At 43.2% G+C, this 23,163-nt stretch overlaps 1 protein-coding gene across 3 annotated transcripts in view; it reads left to right on the plus strand.

Moving 5' to 3' along the window:
- The window catches only part of MKLN1 (muskelin 1), a 97,874-nt gene that overhangs the window by 46,636 nt on the left and 28,075 nt on the right, over positions 1-23,163 (plus strand). For all 3 annotated transcript variants that reach the window (XM_087935343.1, XM_087935344.1, XM_087935345.1), the window contains 4 exons: positions 287-352; positions 6,664-6,776; positions 22,189-22,401; positions 22,669-22,890. In XM_087935343.1, coding sequence (XP_087791469.1) covers positions 287-352; positions 6,664-6,776; positions 22,189-22,401; positions 22,669-22,890 — 614 coding nt within the window. The remainder of the gene's footprint in view (positions 1-286; positions 353-6,663; positions 6,777-22,188; positions 22,402-22,668; positions 22,891-23,163) is intronic.

A 23,163-nucleotide genomic window follows, 5' to 3' on the forward strand; every position in this document is an offset into this window, starting at 1 on the left:
AGGTAATGCCGACATGATCACTCCTAATAAATGATTTTTTTTAAAGCCTGAGAGATGCGCATGATTCGAATGGGGGTGTGTGAATTGTCGGAGCCCCGATAACATGTTTGTTTCACGGCAATTGTAACCTGGAACAGTCACTAAACGAATGGTTGTAAGCTGAGGACAACCTGTACTCCGAAGTTTGTTTCTTGAATGCAGCTGAATTTGTTGGGGGAATGGGAAGACGGGCAGGGAAACTCACTAATGGTCAACTGATGTTTTTGTTTCCTTCGATCCAAACAAGGTGATGGTGAGGACAGCAGGCCAGGAATGAGAGGAGGGCATCAAATGGTCATTGATGTTCAAACAGGTGAGCTTTCCTATTTATCTTGGGGTTTGTTTGTTTTTTAACAGGAGACTCGGGTTCAAGTCTTCTCTCAGCCACAAAAGAACTGATCGGTTGGGTTTTGGGTCAGTTACCAGCTCTCAGCCGTAACTATCCTACAGCAATTTTGCACAAAATATATAAATAGATAAACTGGGACTTTAATTGTTGACGATAGAGAGAGAGAGAGAGAGATGGTATAGATAGATGGATGGAAGGGAAGGAAGGAAGGAAGGAAGGAAAAAGAAAGAAAGAAAGAAAGAAAGAAAGAAAGAAAGAAAGAAAGAAAGAAAGAAAGAAAGAAAATTCTTTATTGGGTAAGTGTGATTGGACACACAAGGAATTTGTCTTGGTGCAAATGCTCTCAGTGTACCTAAAAGAAAAGATACATACATCAAGAATCATAAGATACAATTAATAAGAGTCATAGGGTACAATAAGCAATCGAATCATACTAGGAAACAGTCAATATAAATCGTAAGAATACAAGTGACAAAGTTACAGTCCTACAGTCACAAGTGGGAGGGGATGGGTGATAAGGAGTGATGAGAAGATTAATAGTGATAATAGTGCAGACTTTGTAAAGAGTGGGAATCTCGGATTTTGGATGTTTCCTTTCCCCAGTACAACAGTAGCAATAGACCTTAGATTTATATACCGCTTCACAGTGCTTTTACAGCCCTCTCTAAGCAGTTTACAGAATCAGCCTCTTGCCCCCGACAATCTGGGTCCTCATTTGACCCACCTCGGATGGAAGGCTGAGTCAACCTTGAGCCTGGTGAGATTCGAACTGCCAAAAGTGCAGGCGGCCGACAGTCAGCAGAATTCGCCTGCACCGCCACGGCTCAAAATAGCTATGGTTTTGTTTTAAAGAAATATTGCATAATCATGAGTCAAAAGCAGATCTAACTACAGGCAGTTCTTCACTTAAGGGGGTGTGATGGCTCAGCACTTAAAAGATGCTGAGTTTGGCAGCTGGGAAGCTGACTGCCCAGGTTTTGAGTCCCGAGTGCTACACAAGGGGGTGAGTTCCCATCCTTGCCTCAGCTCCTACCCACCTAGGAGTTCAAAAGCAAGCAAATGTGAATAGATAAATAGGTACCACTACAATAGGGAAAAAACAGTGTTCTATGCACCTTGGCGTGTTGTCATGCTGGCCATATGACCACAGAAAGAGTCTTTGGACAATGCTGGCTCCCACGGCTAAGAAACAGATGAGCTTTGTTCTTGACTTTTGATCACAAATGGGACATGCATTTCCGTTGCTAACCAAGGCAGTTTGGTAAGTAAGTTGTGCCCAATTTTAGATGAATGACGGCCGTTGTTAAGCCAGTCATTGTTTAACAGAATCCGGCTTTCTCCCTTGACTTTGCTTATGGGAAGTCGGCTAGGAAGAACACAAATGATGATCACATGATCCCAGCACGCTTGCAACCGTCATTAATTCCTGCTGGTTGCGTAACACCCCAAATCCGATCACATAACGATGAAGATGTTGCAGCGGCCATACGTGAAAGGATGGGTTGTAAGTCACTTTTCTCAGTGCTCTTAATTCAGTGAATGTTATAAATCAAGAGCGACAACTATCCCTTAACTTACAACCGTTCAGTTAGTGACAATTCGAAATTACAACCCTGTCAAGGCTCGGGTTCGATTTTCGTTATGGTTGTTTTCGTTGGCCTTTAGCCATAGTAACTTTTTAAACACTTAAAAGTGTATTTAACCGGTCCTTTTGTAAGCAGATTGCTATTAGAATTGAATTCTGGCACTTTTGATATCTTAGAACCATTTGTCCAGTTCTAATCTCTTTTCCCTTTCTTCCTTTGAATTTTGGTATTTGTTAAAATGCCCCACATATTTTATCTTGAATTTTTTATTTTTTTCTCCAGTTTATTATGTTCATTCGGATCACCGCTTCTTGTGAGCCACCTTGAAAATGTAAACAAGTCATATTTTTTTTAAAAAAAACTTCCTAAACTGTTCCTTCTGACCTCTGTCATATCATTTTCAATGTATCCATAATGCTCAAGCATTTACATTTAAAACAGAAAATGTCACTTGGCTTTAATTAAAGCAAGACCCATTTCTGTTTGGCTAAAAAATTGCCCCCAAATATTTATTTCTCCTTTCTACCTCCAATTAACTTTACGTGTTCCAGTGATGATGGCATAAGAGGGATTAAATTATTCCACCCCATCAGTGTCATTTCAGTAAGCGCTGATGCAGATCGAAAGCACCTCCTAGTGGATGGAAAGTGCGAAAGGATCTGAGAGTTTACTTGAATCCTGAAATAATACAATTCCAACATGGAGGAATGTGATAGGAAATATAGGTAGCCCTCGACATACAACAGTTCATTTAGTGACCGTACAAAGTTACAGTGAAAAACAGTGACTTATGGTCATTTTTCACACTTACGACCGTTGTGGCATCCCCATGGTCACGTGATGCTTGGCAACTGGTTCATATTTATGACAGTTGCTGTGTCCCGGGGTCATGTGATCCTCTTTTGTGACCCTCCTAACAAGCAAAAGTCAGTGGGGAAGCTGGATTCACTTAATGACCACGTTACTAACTTAGCAACTGCAGTGATTCACTTAACAAATGTGGCAAGAAAAAGCCGTGAAATGGGGCAAAACTCACTTCACAAATACCTTGTTTGGCAATGGGAATTTGGGGCTCAATTATGGTCGTAAGCCGAGGATTCCCTGTGTTAAAGATGACATTACACCTGGTCGTAAGTGAAATTCTATTTTTTTTTTGTCAGATAGTAGTCATAGTCCATTTCTCTGGATGGACTTTAAATGCACACTTTTAAAGTTGGCCCATCTGGTCATTTGTTTCACTTTGACAAGAAGATCTCCAAGGTCCCTTCCAACTCTGTTCTGTTTCTGTTCTGTTCTGTCTTAAATATTCTATTCTCTATTCTCCATTCTATTCTATGCTATGCTATGCTTTTCTATTTCTATTCTTTATTCTATGCTTTGCTACACTACGCTACTCTACATTCTACATTCTACATTCTATTCTATTCTATTCTATTCTATTCTATTCTATTCTATTCTATTCTATTCTATTCTATTCTATTCTATTCTATTCTTCTATTTTATCCTATTCTATATTCTATTCCATTCCATTCCATTCTATTCTTCTATTCCCGTGATGGCGAACCTATGGCACGTATGCCACAAGTGACATGCACAGCCATTTGTGCTGGCACACGAGCTGCATGCAAACTTACCTCACTGCGTATGAGCGCACCTCATAGCTGATTTTTTTTCAGTTGGTTTGAGGCCTTTTTTCGGCCTCCCAGAGACTTGGAAAAAATCTCTGCAAGGCTTTTCAGGCCGAATAATAGGTCTGTTTCATCACTTCCTGTAATACCCGAAGTGACAAAACGGGCGTATAATTCGGCCTGAAAAGCCTTGCAGGGGCTTTTTCCAAGCCTCTGGGAGGCCGCAAAAAAGGCCTCAAACCAGCTGAGAAATCAGCTGTGGAGTGCCAGGGGAGATTGCACACGCATGCACAGGTGGGAATGGGGAGGGGGGCATACATTGCATTGTGCATGCTGGCAAACGAGTGCATGCACAATTTTTGGCATAGGAGCCCAAAAAGGTTAGCCACCACTGTTCTGTTCTGTTCTACTCTAGTTATTCTATTTTACTCTACACGACTCTACTCTACTCTGTAATTCTATTCTATTCTATTCTATTCTATTCTATTCTATTCTATTCCATTCCATTCCATTCCATTCCATTCCATTCCATTCCATTCCATTCCATTCCATATCATGTCAATGGGGAAACCAGATTCACTCGACAACTGTGTTAATAATATAACAACTGTAGTGATTCACTTAACAAACGTGGCAAAAAAAGCCGCAAAAACTGACTTAACAATTGTTTCACTTAACAATTGTCTTGCTTAATGAGAGAATTTGGGCTCAGTTGCAGTCATAAGTTGAGGACTGCCTGTTCATTGGCTCAGAAGAATAGAGAGAAGCAACGTGAAAGCAAAACCAAGGCTTTCGTGTTCAAAGAACAAGAAGTTCTTTCTCATAAAAACAGTTGGGTAGCAAACCTTAGAAACTGGAACATAAAAACCAAATTTTCCTGAGTGTACATAGGGGTGGATCTTTTGAGATGCATGTCCTGACCTTTAAAATGTAGATTTCGAGAATATGAATGCATATGGCAAGGGAAGAGGCATTTAAACAGGCATTTAAAATAATACTTTTCTTAACAGGGGGCTTTTGTTCCACGATTTTTTAAGTTTGACTAGGCACCAAAAATAACTTTTTGATATTTATAGCACTGTCACTTCCAGAGAACAGCCTCTCCATCAAATCCGGAGATTGAAAAAATTGGGAGTTTTACAAATTCTGCATTTAGGAAGGTGAAGGGTAGCCGAGTTTTTTAGGAGTATAATTTCACAATAAGGTGAATAACAGACATGCCTGTCTTTCTTCTACTTATGCCCTCGAAAAACTCCGTTTATATTAGGAAGGAATACATTTCTGTCTTTTTATTCTGGGCGATTTTCCTTCTCCCAGCTCCCATCGGATCAAATTCCTGTTTGTGAATGGTGTAGACTTTGCAAGATGTTTTATCTCAGTCCCCACTGGATATGCGGCATGTGCCAAACCCGTTTTCTCCTCCCCTGGGTTATCAATCGGCCCATTGTCGCGATTGTGAGTTTTTTGTAAGCTGTGAAAATTTAGGCACACAAAGAGATGTACTCTTTGCAAAGAACACTGGCTACTCGGTGCCCAGAATAAACAGTGTAATTACAGTTAATGACCTAAGGTAACCTTTTGGTGCTGATGCTGACAGTGGCCATTACAGCTGTTGCAAGCAGAGTCTCAGATCTCAGATCTCTCTCTCCTCCTCACCCTCTCCCTCTCTCTCCGTCCCTCTCCCTCTCTCTCTTGATTAAATTTTATTAATTTTCTATTACATTTCTTAGTGCTTAATAAACATCGTCTTGTCTGGATATTTAATTCGCTGAACAATACAGATACTATTCTTAATCTCCACCCTTTTTTTCCCCAACCACTGGTAAAATGAGTTCCATGTTTGAGAATATTCTGTGTCTTCTCTCTGTTCGATTTTCAATGTCAGTCTGCACAATCTAATATCTCCTTAATTATCTCTTCGTCTTGCGGTGTTCTCTCTCTTCCTCTCCCTCCCTCCCTCTCTCTCTCTCTCTCTCTTTTTATCATTCCTCCCTCTGACACTTAATCCAGCAGTAATTTGGGAAGGACGTTGCTTCATTCTTTGCTAAAAGAAACAGAATAACAGAGTTGGAAGGGATCTTGGAGGTCTTCTAGTCCAACCCCCTGCTCAGCCAGGAAGCTGTATACCATTTCAGACAAATGGCTGTCCAGTCTCTTATTAAAAACCTCCAGTTGTTGGAGCGTTTACAACTTCTGGAGGCAGGTTGTTCCACTGGTTAATTGTTCTAACCGTCAGGAAGGTTCTCCTTAGTTCTAAGTTGCTTCTCTCCTTGATGAGTTTCCACCCATTGCTTCTTCTCCTGCCTTCGGGTGTTTTGGAGAATAGCGTGACTCCCTCTTCTGTGTGGCAGCCCCTCAAATATTGGAATTCTGCTATCATCTCACCCCTAGTTCTTCTTTTCATTAGACTAGACATACCCAATTCCTGCACCCGTTCGTCGTATGGTTTAGCCTCCCTGATGATCTCTGTTGCTCTTCTCTGCCCTTTCTAGAGTCTCAACATCTTTTTTACATCATAGCGACCATGTGCGGCCTTACCAAAGCATGACAGGAATCCTGGAATCAAATCCTTTGGTGGTGGTGGTGGGGGGTCGTCTCATTAAAAATAAACAAAATGAAAACTTTTAGCACCGCAATGTTCAAACATTCTTTAGGGATGGCCTTAAAGAGATTATACCCATCTCACAGAGCTCTGTGGCTTGTGTAGGTATTCCTCGACATACAACCATCCATTTAGTGACTGAAATTACAGCAGAAAGAAGTGACTTACGACCGTTTTTCACACTTACGGCTATTGCGGCATGCCCCCGTGGTCACGAGATCAAAATCCGCTGGCAACCGGCCTGTATCCAGCCTCACACAATCTACAAACGTCATTCACCAAAAAGCCCATTTAAGAATGACCAGAAATATCAAACAAATATAAACGGTTTAAAACAAACAGTTTTACATTTCTGGGTGGGGTGGGGGGAATATTTTGTCTTTGCAGCCGAGCTTTTGATGGCTTCAGGCTCCCTAGACTGATGTCTTTTTTTTTTTAATTTCCTAATGTTTTGATCAGAAACCGTTTACTTGTTCGGCGGCTGGGACGGGACGCAAGATCTGGCGGACTTCTGGGCGTACAGCGTGAAGGAAAACCAGTGGACGTGTATATCCAGAGATACCGAAAAAGAGGCAAGTCTGTTTGGTTTCCTTAGGAGCATGCAGTGCACAGGTGGTATTCAGCAGGCTCTGACCGGTTCTGGAGAACCGGTAGTGGAAATTTTGGGTAGTTCGGAGAACCGGCCAACGCCACTTCTGACTGGCCCCGCCAATCCATCTCTTCTCCGCCTCCCATTGAGTCCCAGCTGATCGGCTGGGTCTTCTTTGGTTGCCCTGAAAGAGGAGAACAGAGCTGGAAAGCAGGTTAGTGGGGAAATGGGGATTTTGTAGTAACCTTCCCCCAGGAGTAAGGTGAGAATGGAGATTTTACAGTTTCCTTCTCCTGCCACGCCCACCAAGCCATGCCCACAGAACTGATAGTAAAAATTTTTTTGAATCCCACCACTGGTGCAGTGTAATCCAAGCGGGGTGTCGGCCCAGATCCTTCAGGTTTTGTGTGCAAGAACGGAGCTCACCCTCTCGCATTCTCCTTCTCGTGCATTGAGAGAGAGAATATAAAGTCACGTCCCTTTTTTGCCTCTTCCTCTCTTCCCCCCAACCGCCTTCCTCGTCTTTCATAAGAGTTGATGGAAAAGTTGGCCGTTCCATTGCTGAAAATAAACAAAGATGCTTTGGCAGAACAGAACGAAGCAAAGAAATTAAAAAACAAACAAATCCATGTTTAATGGAAGTTTTGGAACCGATGGGAGAGTTGGGTCCAGCAAACTCTGCTGGGCGTCCTCAAATATCTTTGCAGAGAAAACATTAAACTAAATCCTTTCGGTAGCCGGCAAGGATCTGAAGGTCTAGGACTTGAGAAAGATTTAAATGGACTTTCCTTGAGTAGTGTCTTAAATTCTCCTAACTTCGCGCCCCTCAACATTTGCGACAGGAAGGTTGCTTGCCTCACTGTGTTGGCTGTAGAACCAAATAGTGCCATTAAGGCTTTTAAAGGCTTAAAAATGCCGTATCACTACTGTGTATTATAGGTAGTCATCGACTTACGACTGCAATTGAGCCCAAAATTTCCATTGCTAAGCAAAACACATGTTAAGTGAGTTTGGCCCCCCATTTTAACGATCCTTCTTGCCATCGTTGCGAAGTGAATTACTGCAGTTGTTGAGTTAGTAAAAAGATGGTTAAGTCCAACTGGCTTTCCTCACTGACTTTGCAGGTCAGGCGGTCGCAAAAAGGGGTTCACACGAACCCGGCACACTTCAACCATCACAAATATGTGCCACTTGCCAAGCATCCAAATGTTGGCCTGGTGATAACAGTGGTTGTAAGTGTGAAAAACAATTTTTTTAAAAAGTAATTTTTTTCAGTGCCGTTGTAGCTTCAAAAACAGTCACTAAACCAAGGGTCTGCAACCTTAAACACTCAAAGAGCCATTTGGCCCCGTTTCCCCGCAGAGAAGACAACCCTGGGAGCCAATAACTTAACAACCGATGTGACTGGGTGGGCGTGGCCAACTTGATGTCACTTACTCCCACCCAGTCACTTCCTGCTCTGGAATATGGAGTGAGTCTCCATCCCCCACCATCCCCCTTACCTTCTCAAGCCAGGTGAGGAGTGATGGGCAGGGGAGGAGCCAACCAGTAGTGGGATCAGTTGACAGGGAGCTGCAGCAGAGGGCCAAAAGAGCCACATGTGGCTCCGGAGCCAAAGGTTGCAGACCCCTGCATTAAACAAATGGTTCTAAGGGCCACCTGTATGTTGCGGTTCGCCGGCAGCCTGTGCAGATGGCAGTGGAATCAGGCACTGGGGAAGAAAGGGGGTCAGTCCGGGAATCTGGAGAGGACTCAGACAGAAGTCCTGCATCCGATGCAGAGATGGGGCCAGGACCATCTGGGAGTTATGTGCTGACTCCAGAGCCCCCAGAATCTAACAGCAGCAAGGCAGAGGAACAAGGGGAGCCTGTTCCCAGTATGCACATGCGCAGAGCTGTCAGAAGGCAAGAGCAGCTAAAACAAAAGGGGCAACTCGGGAGTAAGGCTTGGAGGTGATTGCCCCTCCCATAAGGGATAAAGGACAGGCAAAGATGACGAAACCTTTGCAGGAAGCAAAGTCATTCATTCGGTTCAAATTCATTCTTGAAGCTCTTTGGGTTTTCTTTCTAGTTCATTTGACACTTCTGTTATAGGCAGCACTTTACAGGAAAGAAAGGTGGATGCTTATCTCGAGGGACTGTTTGAGATTCATTACCGGTTGGGAATGAAAATAATTCCCAGCGTTGCAATAAAATAAGACTTGTTTTTAAAATAAGCATGTGCGTAATTAGGGTCTTGGAGGCCTTGGTCAGAACACTGTAGTTACGTATTTGCTTCATTTTTCTGTATTTGTTACGTTTATACACCTCTGGATTTAACAAGGCCCCTAGCAGTTACTAACAACACAAAAAGCCCCAATAAGGACACATTACTTTAAATGTGGGAAGTATACAGGTGAAACTTGAAAAATTAGAATATCCGGCAAAAGTTCATTTATTTCAGTAATTCCAATTAAAAGGTGAACCCAATATATGAGATAAGACTCGTTACATGCAAAGCAAGATAGTTCAAGCCGTGATCTGTCATAATTGTGATGATTATGGCTTACAGCTCATGAAAACCCCAAATCCACAATCTCAGAAAATTAGAATATTGTGAAAAGGGTCAATATTCTAGGCTCAAAGTGTCCCACTCTAATTAGCTAATTGAGCCATAACACCTGCAAAGGGTTTCTGAGCCTTTAAATGGTCTCTCAGTCTGGTTCAGTAGGAATCACAATCATGGGAAAGACTGCTGACCTGACAGTTGTGCAGAAAACCATCATTGACACCCTCCATAAGGAGGGAAAGCCTCAAAAGGTAATTGCAAAAGAAGTTGGATGTTCCCAAAGTGCTATATCAAAGCACATAAATAGAAAGTCGTGTGGAAGAAAAAGGTGCACAAGCAGCAGGGATGACTGCAGCCTGGAGAGGATTGTCAGGAAAAGCCCATTCAAAAGTGTTGGGGACTTTCGCAAGGAATGGACTGAGGCTGGAGTCAGTGCATCAAGAGCCACCACACAGAGATGGATCCTGGACATGGGCTTCAGATGCCGTATTCCTCTTGTCAAGCCACTCCTGAACAACAAACAACGTCAGAAGCGTCTTACCTGGACTAAAGAAAAACAGAACTGGTCTGTTGCTCAGTGGTCCAAAGTCCTCTTTTCTGATGAGAGCAACTTTTGCATCTCATTTGGAAACGAAGAACCCAGAGTCTGGGGGAAGAATGGAGAGGCACACACTGCAAGAGGCTTGAAGTCCAGCGTGAAGTTTCCAGAGTCTGTGTTGATTTGTGGAGCCATGTCATCTGCTGGTGTTGGTCCACTGTGCTTCATTAAGTCCAGGGTCAACGCAGCCGTCTACCAGGACATTTTGGAGCACTTCATGCTTCCTTCCACAATTGAGCTTTATGGGGATGCTGCCTTCATTTTCCAGCAGGACTTGGCACCTGCCCACACTGCCAAAAGCACCAAAACCTGGTTCAGTGTACGTGGGATTACTGTGCTCGATTGGCCAGCAAACTCTGTAAGCCATCATCTTCACCACAATTATGACAAATCACGGCTTGATCTATCTTGCTTTGCATGTAATGAGTCTATCTCATATATTAGGTTCACCTTTTAAGTTGCATTACGGAAATAAATGAACTTTTGCACGATATTCTAATTTTTCGAGTTTCACCTGTATATCGGAGATGATTCGTTTCCCCCCAAAGCAGAAATTGTACCTGCCAAACACAAGCGCGTTGGAGTCCGCCTTGAACATCTTGCATTGAACAGGGCGATGCCAAGGTCATTGCTTTTGTGACCCTTTCATTAAAATCTGAGACAAACTGATCCCAGTCAAAGCCAGATAAATAATTTCCTGAATTGAGATGTTTCCCAATATTGTTGCAAAGGGAAAGGCAGAATGTTCACGAACAAGCTATTAAGAAGAACGATCTGTGAATTCTTGGAGAACATTAGCTTCTCTACGCTAACGGGTTTGTTGAAATGCAAAGCATTTTCGTGCCATGCAAGGGGGCCAAAAATGTGTACCGTTATCTGGGAGAAAGGCTAAGCTAGCAAACAGTACAGGAATGGCTTCTGAACAAACCAGGAAATGTTGAAACTGCAGTTTGTCAGATCTGTGTATCTGCCATTCTTCAATGGAAGAAGCGGGGAGGGAAGTTGGTACAAGTAATTCTTTTGGATGGAACCTGAATATACTGAATCCTATATTGATTCTGTATAACTTGCATACGATATACAACTGGAGGAGTGGAGCCAGATGTCTAGAAACTTGTCACCTCTTGAAGAGAGAACAAGATGAGAAGGGACCATAAAACTTCCAACTCTGGAAGACACTTCTGGGAACTCTGCTAAGAGCTCTCCCAGAGAAGGGGGAGGGAAGAATTAACACGCTGGTTCTTTGCTTGACTAAATCCACATCTAAATAAGGGGAGGGGTTCTAACTTCCCTTTATCTATGACCGTATGCCTGGAAATATCTTAGACTCCGCTTTGCCTAGTGTTGGGTTTAAATCCCTTTCAATAAAGGATTCCTTTGGAAACACCTGGTCTTCAGAAGTTCGTTCTTTTCGGTTGAAGGGAAAAAGCCCAGTGCTTACAGCATGGAGTCCCCACTGATAATCACAATAGGGCCCAGATTTCCATTCCTTGGCAAGTCAGTTGTTAAAAGTGAGCTTTTCCCTCATTTTATGACCCGCTTTTGCTACAGTGGTTAAGCGAATCCCTTCAGGGAATCACGGGGTCATTAAATGAGTTCAGCTGCCCCTCCCCCGTTAGCTTTGCTTGTCCAGTAGCCGGTTGGAAAAGTTACAAATGGTGTTTACATGACCCTGGGACAGTGCAACGGTCATAAGTACATGCCAGTTTCCAAGCGTCCGAATTTTGAACCCTGTGACCATGGGAATGCTGCAACGGTCGCAAGTGTGAAAAACGGTCATAATTCACTTTTTTTTCTATGCCGTTGCAAGTTCAAACAGTCGCTAAACAAATGCCTGGGAGTGAGTCAAAGTCTACCTGTATTCTCTCTCTTTAAGGGCCACGGATACAGGTTACTTGGGATAGGGAAGGAAAAGTTGAGTGGCTTCTTGATTCATTTTGCTGCTCTCTTCTAATATAGAATAGAATTCTTTTATTTGGCCAAGTGTGCTTGGACACACAAGGAATTTGTCTTTGGTGCAAATGCTCTCTGTGTACATAAAAAGAAAAGATACGTTCGTCAAGAGTCAAGAATCATCAGGGATAACACTTAATAATAGTCATGATGAGTGGTGGGACTCATCTCTTGGGGGGGATGAGTCTGCCTATCGAGATAAGGTAGACCAACGGTTGCTTTCGTGGTGTGGAGACAATAACTTGGTCCTCAACACCAATAAGACCAAGGAGCTGATAGTGGACTATATAGAAGGAACAGATCAGACCTCCAGCCCTTGCTTATCAATGGAGACCGAGTGGAGCAAGGGGCCAAGTTTCTGGGTGTTACCCTAAAAGTGGACCTGACCTGCGGGGCTTACATTGCAGCCCTGGTCAAAAGGGCCCAGTAGAGATTATACTAACGGAGGCTTCTCAGAAAACAACTGAATGAAAAACTGCTGGTGACCTTCTACTGCTGCACCATAGAGAGTATCGTAACTTACTGCACCTCTGTATGGTTTGCCAATTGCACAGTGGCAGATAGGACAGCACTCCAGAGGGTTAATGTCATTGCCCAGAGGATCATGGGTTGTCCTCTCCCCTCTTTGGAAGAGCTTCATAGCTCCCGCTGCCTTAAGAAAGTTCAAAGCATTCTCCAGGACTGATCTCACCCTTTTTTTTTTTTTTTAAACTATTACCATCTGACAGACAGTACAGGATAATAAACACAAGGACAAATAGGCTGCAAAACAGCTTCTATCCCAGGGCAGTAGCTCTTTTGAATTCTGCTGTATAGTGCAGTGTTGGTGTGGTGTCGGGATTTCAGTTCAACGTGTGGAGTGTGAAGGATGGGTGTTCGTGTTTATTTTCATGGTCATGATGTGCACTGAAGATGGTGTTTGATTTTGTTGTATGTGCAATTACAATAAAGTAAAGTAAATTAAACTAAATCGGGTACAATAAGCAATCAAATCGTACTAGGAAACAGTCAGTATAGATCGTAAGGATTCAAGTGACAAAGTTACAGTCATACAGTCACAAGTGGGAGGGGATGGGTGATAAGGAGTGATGGGAAGATTAATAGTAATAGTAGTGCAGACTTTGTAAATAGTTGGACAGTGTTGAGGGAATTATTTATAATATAATATTTATAATATTTAATATTATAAATAATATTTATAATATAATAATATGCAGGAACGCCTACTTTTATTTTATTCTCATTTATCAGTTACCCAAATTATCTTGCATGAGACCCCAAAGTTTCACTCCTTATCACTGGAAGACAGAAAAGAAAATAATTACATTTGCAAGCGTAAAGCTATTTCCTAGTTGCCTAAAAGCGAAATGAATAAATGAAACTTTACAGATAATACCGATACAGATACAGATAATCAGAATTGGAAGGGACCTTGTAGGTCATCTAGTCCAACCCCCCGCCCAAGCGAGAGACCCTACACCAAATCAACCAGTTGCAGTTCTATCAACGAGAAAACAACCCATGCAGCATCTAAAACCTTACAGTTTGCAGCTCTTTAGCTGCCTGATGCTGAGAAGAATACCTGCAAAAGGCTTTACCTTCATCCATAAAGTCATTTACCATCAAGATTAATTAAAGCAAGGTTAATTGTAGCCCGTGCTTTAGGTGGAAAACCTTAAAAATGAAGAAACACTCACCTAGAGAAACATAACATGGCCAGGATATTTCAAGGCAGATTCATAAGTAGTTAGCTGCTGCTGTTGGGACTTTGACTGGAAGTACAGATCATCCTTGACCTACGATCACCATTGAGCCCAAAAATTTCTATTGCTAAGCGACCTTTCTTGTTAAGCGAATCACTGCAATGGTTAAGTTAATGAAATGGTTGTTAAGTGAATCTGGCTTCCCCACTGACTTGGCTTGTCCGCAGAAGGGAATGACACGAGCCTGGGAAATTTCAACCGTCATAAATATGAGTCACTTGCCAAGCCTCTGAATTTTGATCATGGAGCTGCTGCAACGGTTGTGTGATAAGCGGTCATAGGTCACTTTTTTTCCATTGCCGTTGTCACTTTGAACGGTCGCTAAGTGAACTATTGTAAGTTGAGGACTACCTGCAATAATTAACCAAGCAATTAAGCTGATCAAAGGTAAAGGGTCCAAGGCAAAACACAAGAATAGAGCAGCGGTTAGACTGCAGCATTGCAGGCTAACTCTGCCCACTGCCCGCAGTTCGATCCTGACTGGTTCAAGGTTGATTCAGCTTTCCATCCTTCCGAGGTTGGTAAAACGAGGACCAGATTGTTTGGGAGCCAGAGGCTGACTCTGTAAACCACTTAGGGGAGGGCTGTAAAGCACTTGAAGCTGTATATAAGTTTTAAGTGCTAAGTTCTGTTAGCTGCTGTTATTGGGGTTCTGACCGGAAGGAACTTGAAGAGATAGGTCCATGACTTGTAACTGGACTCCACAGTTACTCCTGATTTGGAGCTCTTTGCTTCTTTATACTCGTATGATTTATATAGGAACAAAAAAGGAAAGGGCAGCGTGTGGCAGAGTTTAATGTGTGGCTAAAGGAGTGGTGTAAAAGGGAAGGCTTTGGTTTTATTAGTCATGATGTCTGCAGCTGGTCCAATGAAAAACTGCACAAAAGAGTTGGTTTGCATCCATCAAAGAAAGGGACTGAGTTACTTGGCATTAAATTCACAGATTTCCTGGATAAACATTTAAACTGAACAGCGGGGACAGAGAATTAATGGATTCAGAACATCTCTGTCCCCAGCAACCTAAAACTAATAAGGATACCAGTGCATGCAAGATAAATGTTTGTGCAGGTAAGATTATCAACCTTGATGCCAAGCAAAACCAAGCATTTAATAGTGAGTGCCATACCATGTGCACTAATCAAACAGGTGGCAAGAAAGTAGGGACAGGCAGGCACAACGCAGGTTATGTAGACAGTAAACAGTGTCAGACATAAAGATCTCAAGTGCCTATATACAAATGCACAGAGTCTGGGGAACAAACAGGGTGAACTCAAACTACGAATACATGAAGGTAAATATGATATAGTTTGAATAACAGAAATTTGGTGGGATGAAACCCATGACTGGAACATACTGGAAGAAAGATACAAACTATTCAAAAAAACCAAACCCCATAAAAGAGGAGGTGGAGTTACACTGTATGTAAAGGACCACTATATTGCTACAGAAATGCATGAAACGAAAGATGAAAACCTCCTAGAATGCATATGGGTCAATATAAAAGAAAAAAAGAATGACATGACCATAGGTGTATATTATAGGCCACCCAATCAAGCAGAAAATATAGATATCCTTTTTGCCAGCCAACTAACAAACATATGCAGGAAACACAAGAATAGTAATGGGAGATTTCAATTATCCTGATATCAATTGGAAAACTAATTCTGCACCAAGTGAGAAATCAAATAAGTTCCTAACCAACCTAGCTGACAACTTTGTTGTCCAAACGGTAGAGGGTGAAATTAGAGGGACAGCCATATTGGACTTAATTCTTACAAACAGAGAAGAAGTGATAGAGGGAGTTGAAACTGCAGGAACCTTGGGTGAGAGTGACCATGTCATACTAGAATTCAACATAACACAAACACAAGCAACAACATAATGACACCAGAGTCTTGGATTTTAAAAGAACCGATTTCAATAAACTCAGAGAGAACTTGGGAAAGATTCCATGGATGAAAATCCTAAAGGGGAAAACAACTCAAGAATCTTGGGAAACTCTAAAAAGTATGATCATAGATGCCCAGACCAGCACAATACAACTGAGAAAGAAAAACAAGAAATCCAAGAAGAAACCAGCATGGCTGCACAAAGATCTCTCTGGCAAATTGAAAGAAAAAAAGGTCAAGTACAAAAAATGGAAAGAAGGACATTCAACTAAGGCAGAATATCAGCAGATAGCCAGAATCTGCAAAGACGAAGTCAGGAGAGCAAAGACTCAGAACGAACAAAGACTTGCAACAAAAGTCAAAGATAATAAAAAAAAGTTTCTTCCAACATAAATAACAAGAAAAAAATCAACGAAACAGTGAGTCCACTAAAGAGAGAAGATGGCAAGGAAGTAACAGGCAACAGAGAGAAAACAGAACTGCTTAACTCATTCTTTGCATCTGTCTTCACGCATAAAGGAACTATAGCTCAACCCACCAAAAACAACTGTAAAAGACAGACCAGAAATAAAAGTTAAAAAAAGCAAAAAAAAATAGTAAGAGAACACCTGTCTGACCTTGATGAAAACAAATCACCGGGACCTGATGGATTACATCCCAGAGTTTTAAAGGAGCTGGCAGAGGTCATCTCAGAACCACTGCACCATATCTTTCAAAAATCCTGGAGCACCGGGGAACTACCAGAGGACTGGAAAAGAGCTGATGTGGTTCCCATCTTCAAAAAAGGAAAACAAACAGACCCAGGAAACTATGGACCAATCAACCTAACATCAATACCCGGGAAGATACTGGAAAAGATAATAAAAAAACAGACCTGCCAACATCTAGAAACAAGTAAAGTAATAACTAGCAGTCAGCATGGGTTTGTTAAAAACAGATCATGCCAAACCAATCTTATTTCATTCTTCAACACAGTGACTAAATTAGTAGACCAACAAAATACTGTGGACATAACATATTTAGATTTCAGCAAGGCATTCGATAAAGTAGACCACAAGCTACTTCTTAGTAAGCTAGAAAAAAGTGGAATAGATAGCACCACCACTAGATGGACATGCAACTGGCTGGCAAACTGTACTCAAGTCCTTAATGGGTCTAAGTCTCCTTGGAGGGAAGTAAGCAGTGGGGTGCCACAAGGTTCCATCTTAGTCCCAGTACTCTTCAATATCTTCATTAACGACTTAGGTGAGGGAATAGAAGGGGAACTTACCAAATTTGCAGATGATACTAAGCTGGCAGGAATAGCTAACACCCAAGAAGATAGGCTCAAGATCCAGATGGAACTTGACAGACTAGAACACTGGGCCATATCTAATAAAATGAAATTCAATGTAGAGAAAAGTAAAGTCCTACACTTAGGCAAGAAAAACCAAAAGTACACATATAGACTGGGTGAAACCAGGCTCAATAGCAGTAACTGTGAGAGGGATCTTGGAGTCTTAGTGAACAACCAGCTAAATAGGATCCAGCAATGTGCAGCAGCAGCCAAAAAAGCTAATGCAATCCTAAGTTGTATTAACAGGGATACAGTCAAGATCAAGGGAAGTACTAATACCCACTCTATAAAGCCTTAGTAAGACCACACCTAGAGTCCTGCATCCAGTTTTGGTCACCACATTATAAAAAAGATATTGATACTCTAGAAAAAGTGCAGAGAAGAGCAACCAGGATGATTAGGAGACTGGAGGCTAAAACATACAATGAACGGTTGCAGGAACTGGGCTTGGCTAGTCTAGTAAAGAGAAGGACCAGGGGAGACAGGATAGCAGTCTTCCAATATTTGAGGGACTGCCACAGGGAGGAAGGGGTCAAACTATTTTCTAAAGCGCCTGTAGGCCAGACAAGGAATAATGGATGGAAACTGAACAAGGAGAGATTTAACCTGGAAACAAGGAGAAACTTTCTGATAGTGAGAACAATCAACCCATGGAACAGAAGTTGCCCTCGGAAGTTGTGGGAGCGCCATCAGTTGAGACTTTCAAGAAGAGATTGGACTGCCATTTGTCAGAAATGGTGTAGGGTCTCCTGCTTGAGTGGGGGGTTGGACTAGATGACCTACAAGGTTCCTTCCAACTCTGATTATCTGTTATCTGTTATATAACTTTTAATGTCCTGAGCAAAGCCAAAAAAAAATGTGTAGTTGAGTGCCATATTTGTTTGTGCTTCCCTTTCCCTTGTAAAGCAGGGGTCGCCAACCTTTTGGACCTCAGGGACCACCAAACTCATAATTTTAAATCACGTGGACCAGAGACCCTGGGAAAATCCCCGAAAAAGTCTACAGGAAAATTCCCCACCCCATTTTCTTATTCATTGATCATTCTTTATTTGGGATCGCCAGCTCCGTTCTCGGGGAGAGACAGAGAGAGACTTTTGGCTTCATGCAAGGAAAGCAGCAGAAGTCTCTCTTTCTCTCCCCCAAATTCCGCCAGAAACGAGTCTTTGCCAGCGCAGCCTCTTGGATCCCAAAGACTCATTTCTGGCAGAGTTTGGGGGAGAGAAAGAAAGACTGTTGCTGTTTTCCCTGCATGCAGCCAAAAGCAAAAGAAGAAAGAAGCAGAAAGAAGCAGCCCGATGGGCAGGCTAGATGCGTGGGGCAAGTTCCTCCCCATCTCCCTTTCCCCCCTCCCCTCACTACCTCGTGTTGTTCGCAATGCAAGTGACGCAAGCCTTGTGTTCCCGCAGGCCATGTGGGCGGTGCAGCCTTGTGTTCCCACGCAGCCTGGATTAATTGCTTTGGGGGTGGCATTTCTCTGCGGACCACCAAAATTTTCTCATGGACCACCAGTGGTCCCCAGCCCACTGGTTGGTGATCTGTGCTCTAAAGCACAGAAGGCACAGCTCCATAACACAGTCCTTTCAGCAGTTCCAAGAAATCTCCATACCCATTTGCCCCACTCAGGTGACCCTGAGGACACAGACAAACCTCCAAGTCGCCTCAATTGCTCTCTAAAAAAGAACGCAAATGACCAGCTGCCTGCAAGGAATATAAATTCTTCCATTCCTCACCGTTCAGTCGGAGCTGAAGCAGCTTCTTGGATGAGAGGTGAAACGTCTTCAGAGAGAAACACGGAAGCCCAGATACCTCTTGAAAAAAGCACCTTTGGGACAACTACGACCTACAGGACTGAGAATCTCCATGGACATTTCCTCTCTAAAGATCCCTAGTTAGATTTCTCCAAAGCCTGGGCCTGTAGCATCCCAGAACACATTAAGAATGCATGGCTTTGAATCGTCGCTTCCGTTAGTTTTGTAGCACAAATGAATGATTAAAAACTTGCTTCCCAAATTAGAACAGGAGTTATTGTCCCGGGTGTGATTGCCTGCAAAAATTCAGATTCACTGCCGTTTACTCAAATAGCTACTACACCTGGCTAAATAAATTTTGGGTAAAGACGTGTTAATTCTCACCTTCCATACATAGAAAATACTTTAGGTCCGTTCATAAGCTACCTTCCTCAGCTTAGTTGGTTACTTTGGGATGCATTTTATTAGAATAGCTTAAGCGAAACTATTCATTAGCAGAGAGACCATATATGAGGGGAATATCCATAGCTCAGGGTTGAAATGAGGGGGTCCTTGATGCTCTCTTTAAGCTTGGCTGTTTTCTGTCAGACGTTTCATTACCGAAACTAGTTAACATCATGAAGTTACCTAGTTTGGGTAATGGAACATCAGAAAGAAAACAGCCAAGCACCAAGGACCCCTAACTTATTGGGAAATATTTGAGCTTAGAGAATAAAAGGAGGGCAGGCTGACAGATGGTATTCGCCGTCAGGAAATTTCTCCTTAGCCATAATGGAGAATATCTGTATTCCTCCCTTAGCGGTCTCTCATTGTCCAACCCAGTGTAATCAATCCGGTTCAGGCACAGAGGTTTTCATAGCGGTCAGTCCAAGCATAGTTTAGTATGCAGCAACTTTCTTCTTCCAGCAGAGCGACCTTGAGGCAGCATCTCGAGGAGATGCAGCATTTACTTTCGTTTCCCCAACTATTGGTTGTTCCGGGCTAGAACTGATGTTATTTAGTTTGGGTAAGGAAACCTCTGCAAGAAAACAAGCAAACTCAAGAGAGGCACCAAGATCCCCTGAGATCATCCATGGGAAAGTTGTCCTTCTTCTCTTTCCTTCCATCTTTCCCAGGATCAGGCCTTTTCCAAAGAGCTAGGTCTTTGCATAATGTGTCCAAAATGAGATCATTTGAGCCTGGTCATTTGTGCCGCAAGGGAGAACTCTGACTTGAACCCTTTATGGAATCCTGTTCTTTTGGGGCTCACTTTCAGCCCATTCCATCCAGAGTCCGACAGCCCACAAAGATACCAGCATCGCCTCCTTTAAAGGTAGGTAGGTGTCAGACCTGCCACAGTGTAAACCTCTAAATGGAAACTATCCTCGGTTGAGAAAGAGACTGTTCTGACTTAGGCTTCACGAAATCACGAAGCAGACTCCTCGTCCCGACAAAAACCCCTTTTAATTTAGGCTAATGTGAATTCCTCTCATTCACATCCAGCAAAGTCCCAGCAAGCAGTCTTTCAAGATAGATTTACAACTGCAGACCTGATCAGGCTTGGGAGAGTTGCCAGGCCGATAGCTTCTAAACACAACTCTGTACAAGAAATTACTTGGCAAGGAGTCATGAACGCATCTTCATCCTAATTAAATGAACTAATTGTCTCCTGCAAATCCCAATCCCCTTTCACTCCTCTTTTATTCCCTAAGGGAGGGGCTGTTCATACTCCACCTGTGCCTTTACTCCTGCATTGACCTTTGTTCCTTAACTGTTCCCTTTGTCTGGCAGCTCTGCGCATGCGCACATCGGGAACAGGCTCCAGCTATTCTTCTGCCCCACTGATCTCTGACTCCGAAGGCAACTGATAACTGTCAGATAGCCTTGGCCCCATCTCTGCCTCTGACGCAGAGCACTCATCAGAGTCTTCCCCAAACTCCAGGACTGTCCCAACCTCCTCACTGTCTGAGTCTGCCGCCAGCTCTGCTGGCCGCTGACAGGCCACAACAGATATAATTTTATTAGAAATTACGTGCGTTGCAGAAATGCAAAGCCAGAAAGGAGAACCGTGTGCCCAAATCCCGAAGTTCAACCTTCCCTCCCTTCGCTGTCTCTCATTGTCCACCCCAGTGCAACCAATCAGGTTCAGGCAAGAGGTTTTCATAGCGGTCAGCCCAAGCATAATTTAGTACGCAGCAATGTACTTCTTCCAGCTGGGTGACCTTGAGGCAGCACCGTGAGGAGATACAGCATTTACTTTCGTTTCCCCAAGTATTTCCCTCCCCTTTATTCCAATTCCCCCACAGTTCGTGGCAATGTGTTACCACATATTAGCAAAACACAAGAAGCATCCGGTGGCATCTGAGAGTAGGCCAGGTCTAGAAACATCCTAAGGTGTCTTCCTGCTCTTGGTGAATCTTCCAGTGATGGAAAACACCAGGTTGCAGTGAATCATAGAGTTTTTGTTCTGCCGAAACCTCTGCGCCTCAAAGTGGTTCTGCCCCTTGCAAATTTTAACACGGTTGTCACAGGGCTCCGGCAGTTACTCCTATTTCAATCATGAGTCTCGAGCCAAACTTCCAAAACTTCAAAAGGATTTATTGGGAGTGAACATGCCGGCCCTGCCTGGGTGTAGCCGACTCTGAGACACATCATTGATTGTCACCCTTGACCCTGGTTTTCCCCCACATGCCCTGGGTGTATCATAATTCATATTCTCCAATGGGACACATCCATACCCCCAGACCCCAGAGTCATCAGTCATGCTCTCCAGTTAGAATTTCGCCCGGCAGAAACTTCAGTCACCTAGTTACTATCTTTGAAAACATTTATGGTATGCAGTTTTGGTTTGCAAGCGGCTGCACTGCTCCCCCTCCCTTTCGCTTGGCCAACTCTAAAAAGACCATAGAAATATTTTATGAATTGACAACAGTATTGTGGTTTTCTAATGAGTGGTGCGGTGGCCTAGAGGTGGAACTCTCGTCTCACAATAGGGAGGTTGTGAGTTCAATCCTAGGTAGAGGCAGATATTTCTCTCTCTGGGCACATTGATAATATATCTGCTGGAAAAAAAACAAAAACCCTTCCTATTGGCGACAGGAAGAGCATCCGGCAAGTAAGCACTCTGTTCCATCCCAGTTGCCCAGACTCCACCCCATAAGGGATTATGGGGTCGTTAAAAGAGGATGATGATTGTGGTTTCTAATCTCCTCCCTTTGCACAGGGAAGAGCAGAAGGCGAATGAGAACATTGCCTTGGTGAATCTTTTATCGTTTATTGTTATCGTTTAACAGTATCGCGATCTTCTGCCAGTTTCCCCAAAGAGAGTTTTAGGTTAATTGAAGATCTGAAAACATTTCTGACAGGAGCGATCTGCAGCTTTTCTTTAAAAAAAAAAAAACAATGCCAGAGGGAATTAATTATTTTTCTGTTCCTATCACACATAACAAAACACCGCAAGAACCCCACATTCTCTCTGCGTGACTTTCACTGATGAAATACCGTTGACTCCCAGGTTCTGCAGAGTCCCGATCCTGGCTTGTGATCTGGCCTAACCCATTTTCCATTCATTCTTCTCTCCAGAACGGCCCAACCGCTCGGTCCTGTCACAAGATGTGCATCGACATCCAGCGAAGGCAGATCTACACCTTGGGACGTTACCTGGATTCCTCTGTGAGGAACAGCAAATCTCTGAAAAGCGACTTTTATCGCTACGACATCGACACGAACACCTGGATGTTGCTGAGCGAAGACACAGCCACCGATGGAGGCCCCAAGCTTGTGTTCGACCATCAGGTCAGTATCAATCACACCCTAGGATTAAGAGCGCTTGGAACCTTGGTTAATTGTATTTGTACTGGTAAGGATGGGTTTGCGACATCCAGGGTGGTTGTGATGCAAGTCAACCATGGTGACTGGGGAATTCTGGGAGTTGAAGTCCACAAGTCTTCAAGTTGCCAAAGTTGAATACTGCTGATTTAAAGTTTTTTTTTAAAAACAACATTTGTTTTTTTTTCATGCTATCAAACCGTATTGACTAAGAATGCCTCCCATTTGTTGCAGATGTGCATGGATTCAGAGAAACACATGATCTACACCTTCGGGGGAAGGATTTTGACATGCAACGGCAGCGTGGACGACAGCCGAGCCAGTGAACCACAATTCAGCGGCCTCTTTGCTTTTGACTGTCAGTGCCGGACATGGAAACTCTTGCGAGAAGATTCGTGTAATGCTGGCCCTGAAGACGTCCAATCCAGAATAGGACACTGCATGTTATTCCATTCAGTAAGGACCAGCCCTCTGTGGGGACTGCTTAAGTTTCTTCTATAATCTTAGCCCCTGTCTTAATTGTAGGGAATTGTAGGAGCAGTGGCAGAACCTGGGGGCCGGTGGGTGGGTGGGGCTTTAGCAACATTCACTATATAAGACATTTCCGCCCACTTTGGGTATGGAAAAAGTGTGTCATATACTCCGAAAAATACGGTACCTGTATTCTAGATCAGGGGTCCCCAACCACCGGGCTGCGGACCGGTACCAGGTCCGTGGATCATTTGGTAC

The sequence above is a fragment of the Pseudonaja textilis genome, chromosome 5 (assembly GCF_049901715.1).
Source record: "Pseudonaja textilis isolate UNSWEBS1 chromosome 5, rPseTex1.2, whole genome shotgun sequence".
Taxonomy (NCBI): domain Eukaryota; kingdom Metazoa; phylum Chordata; class Lepidosauria; order Squamata; family Elapidae; genus Pseudonaja; species Pseudonaja textilis.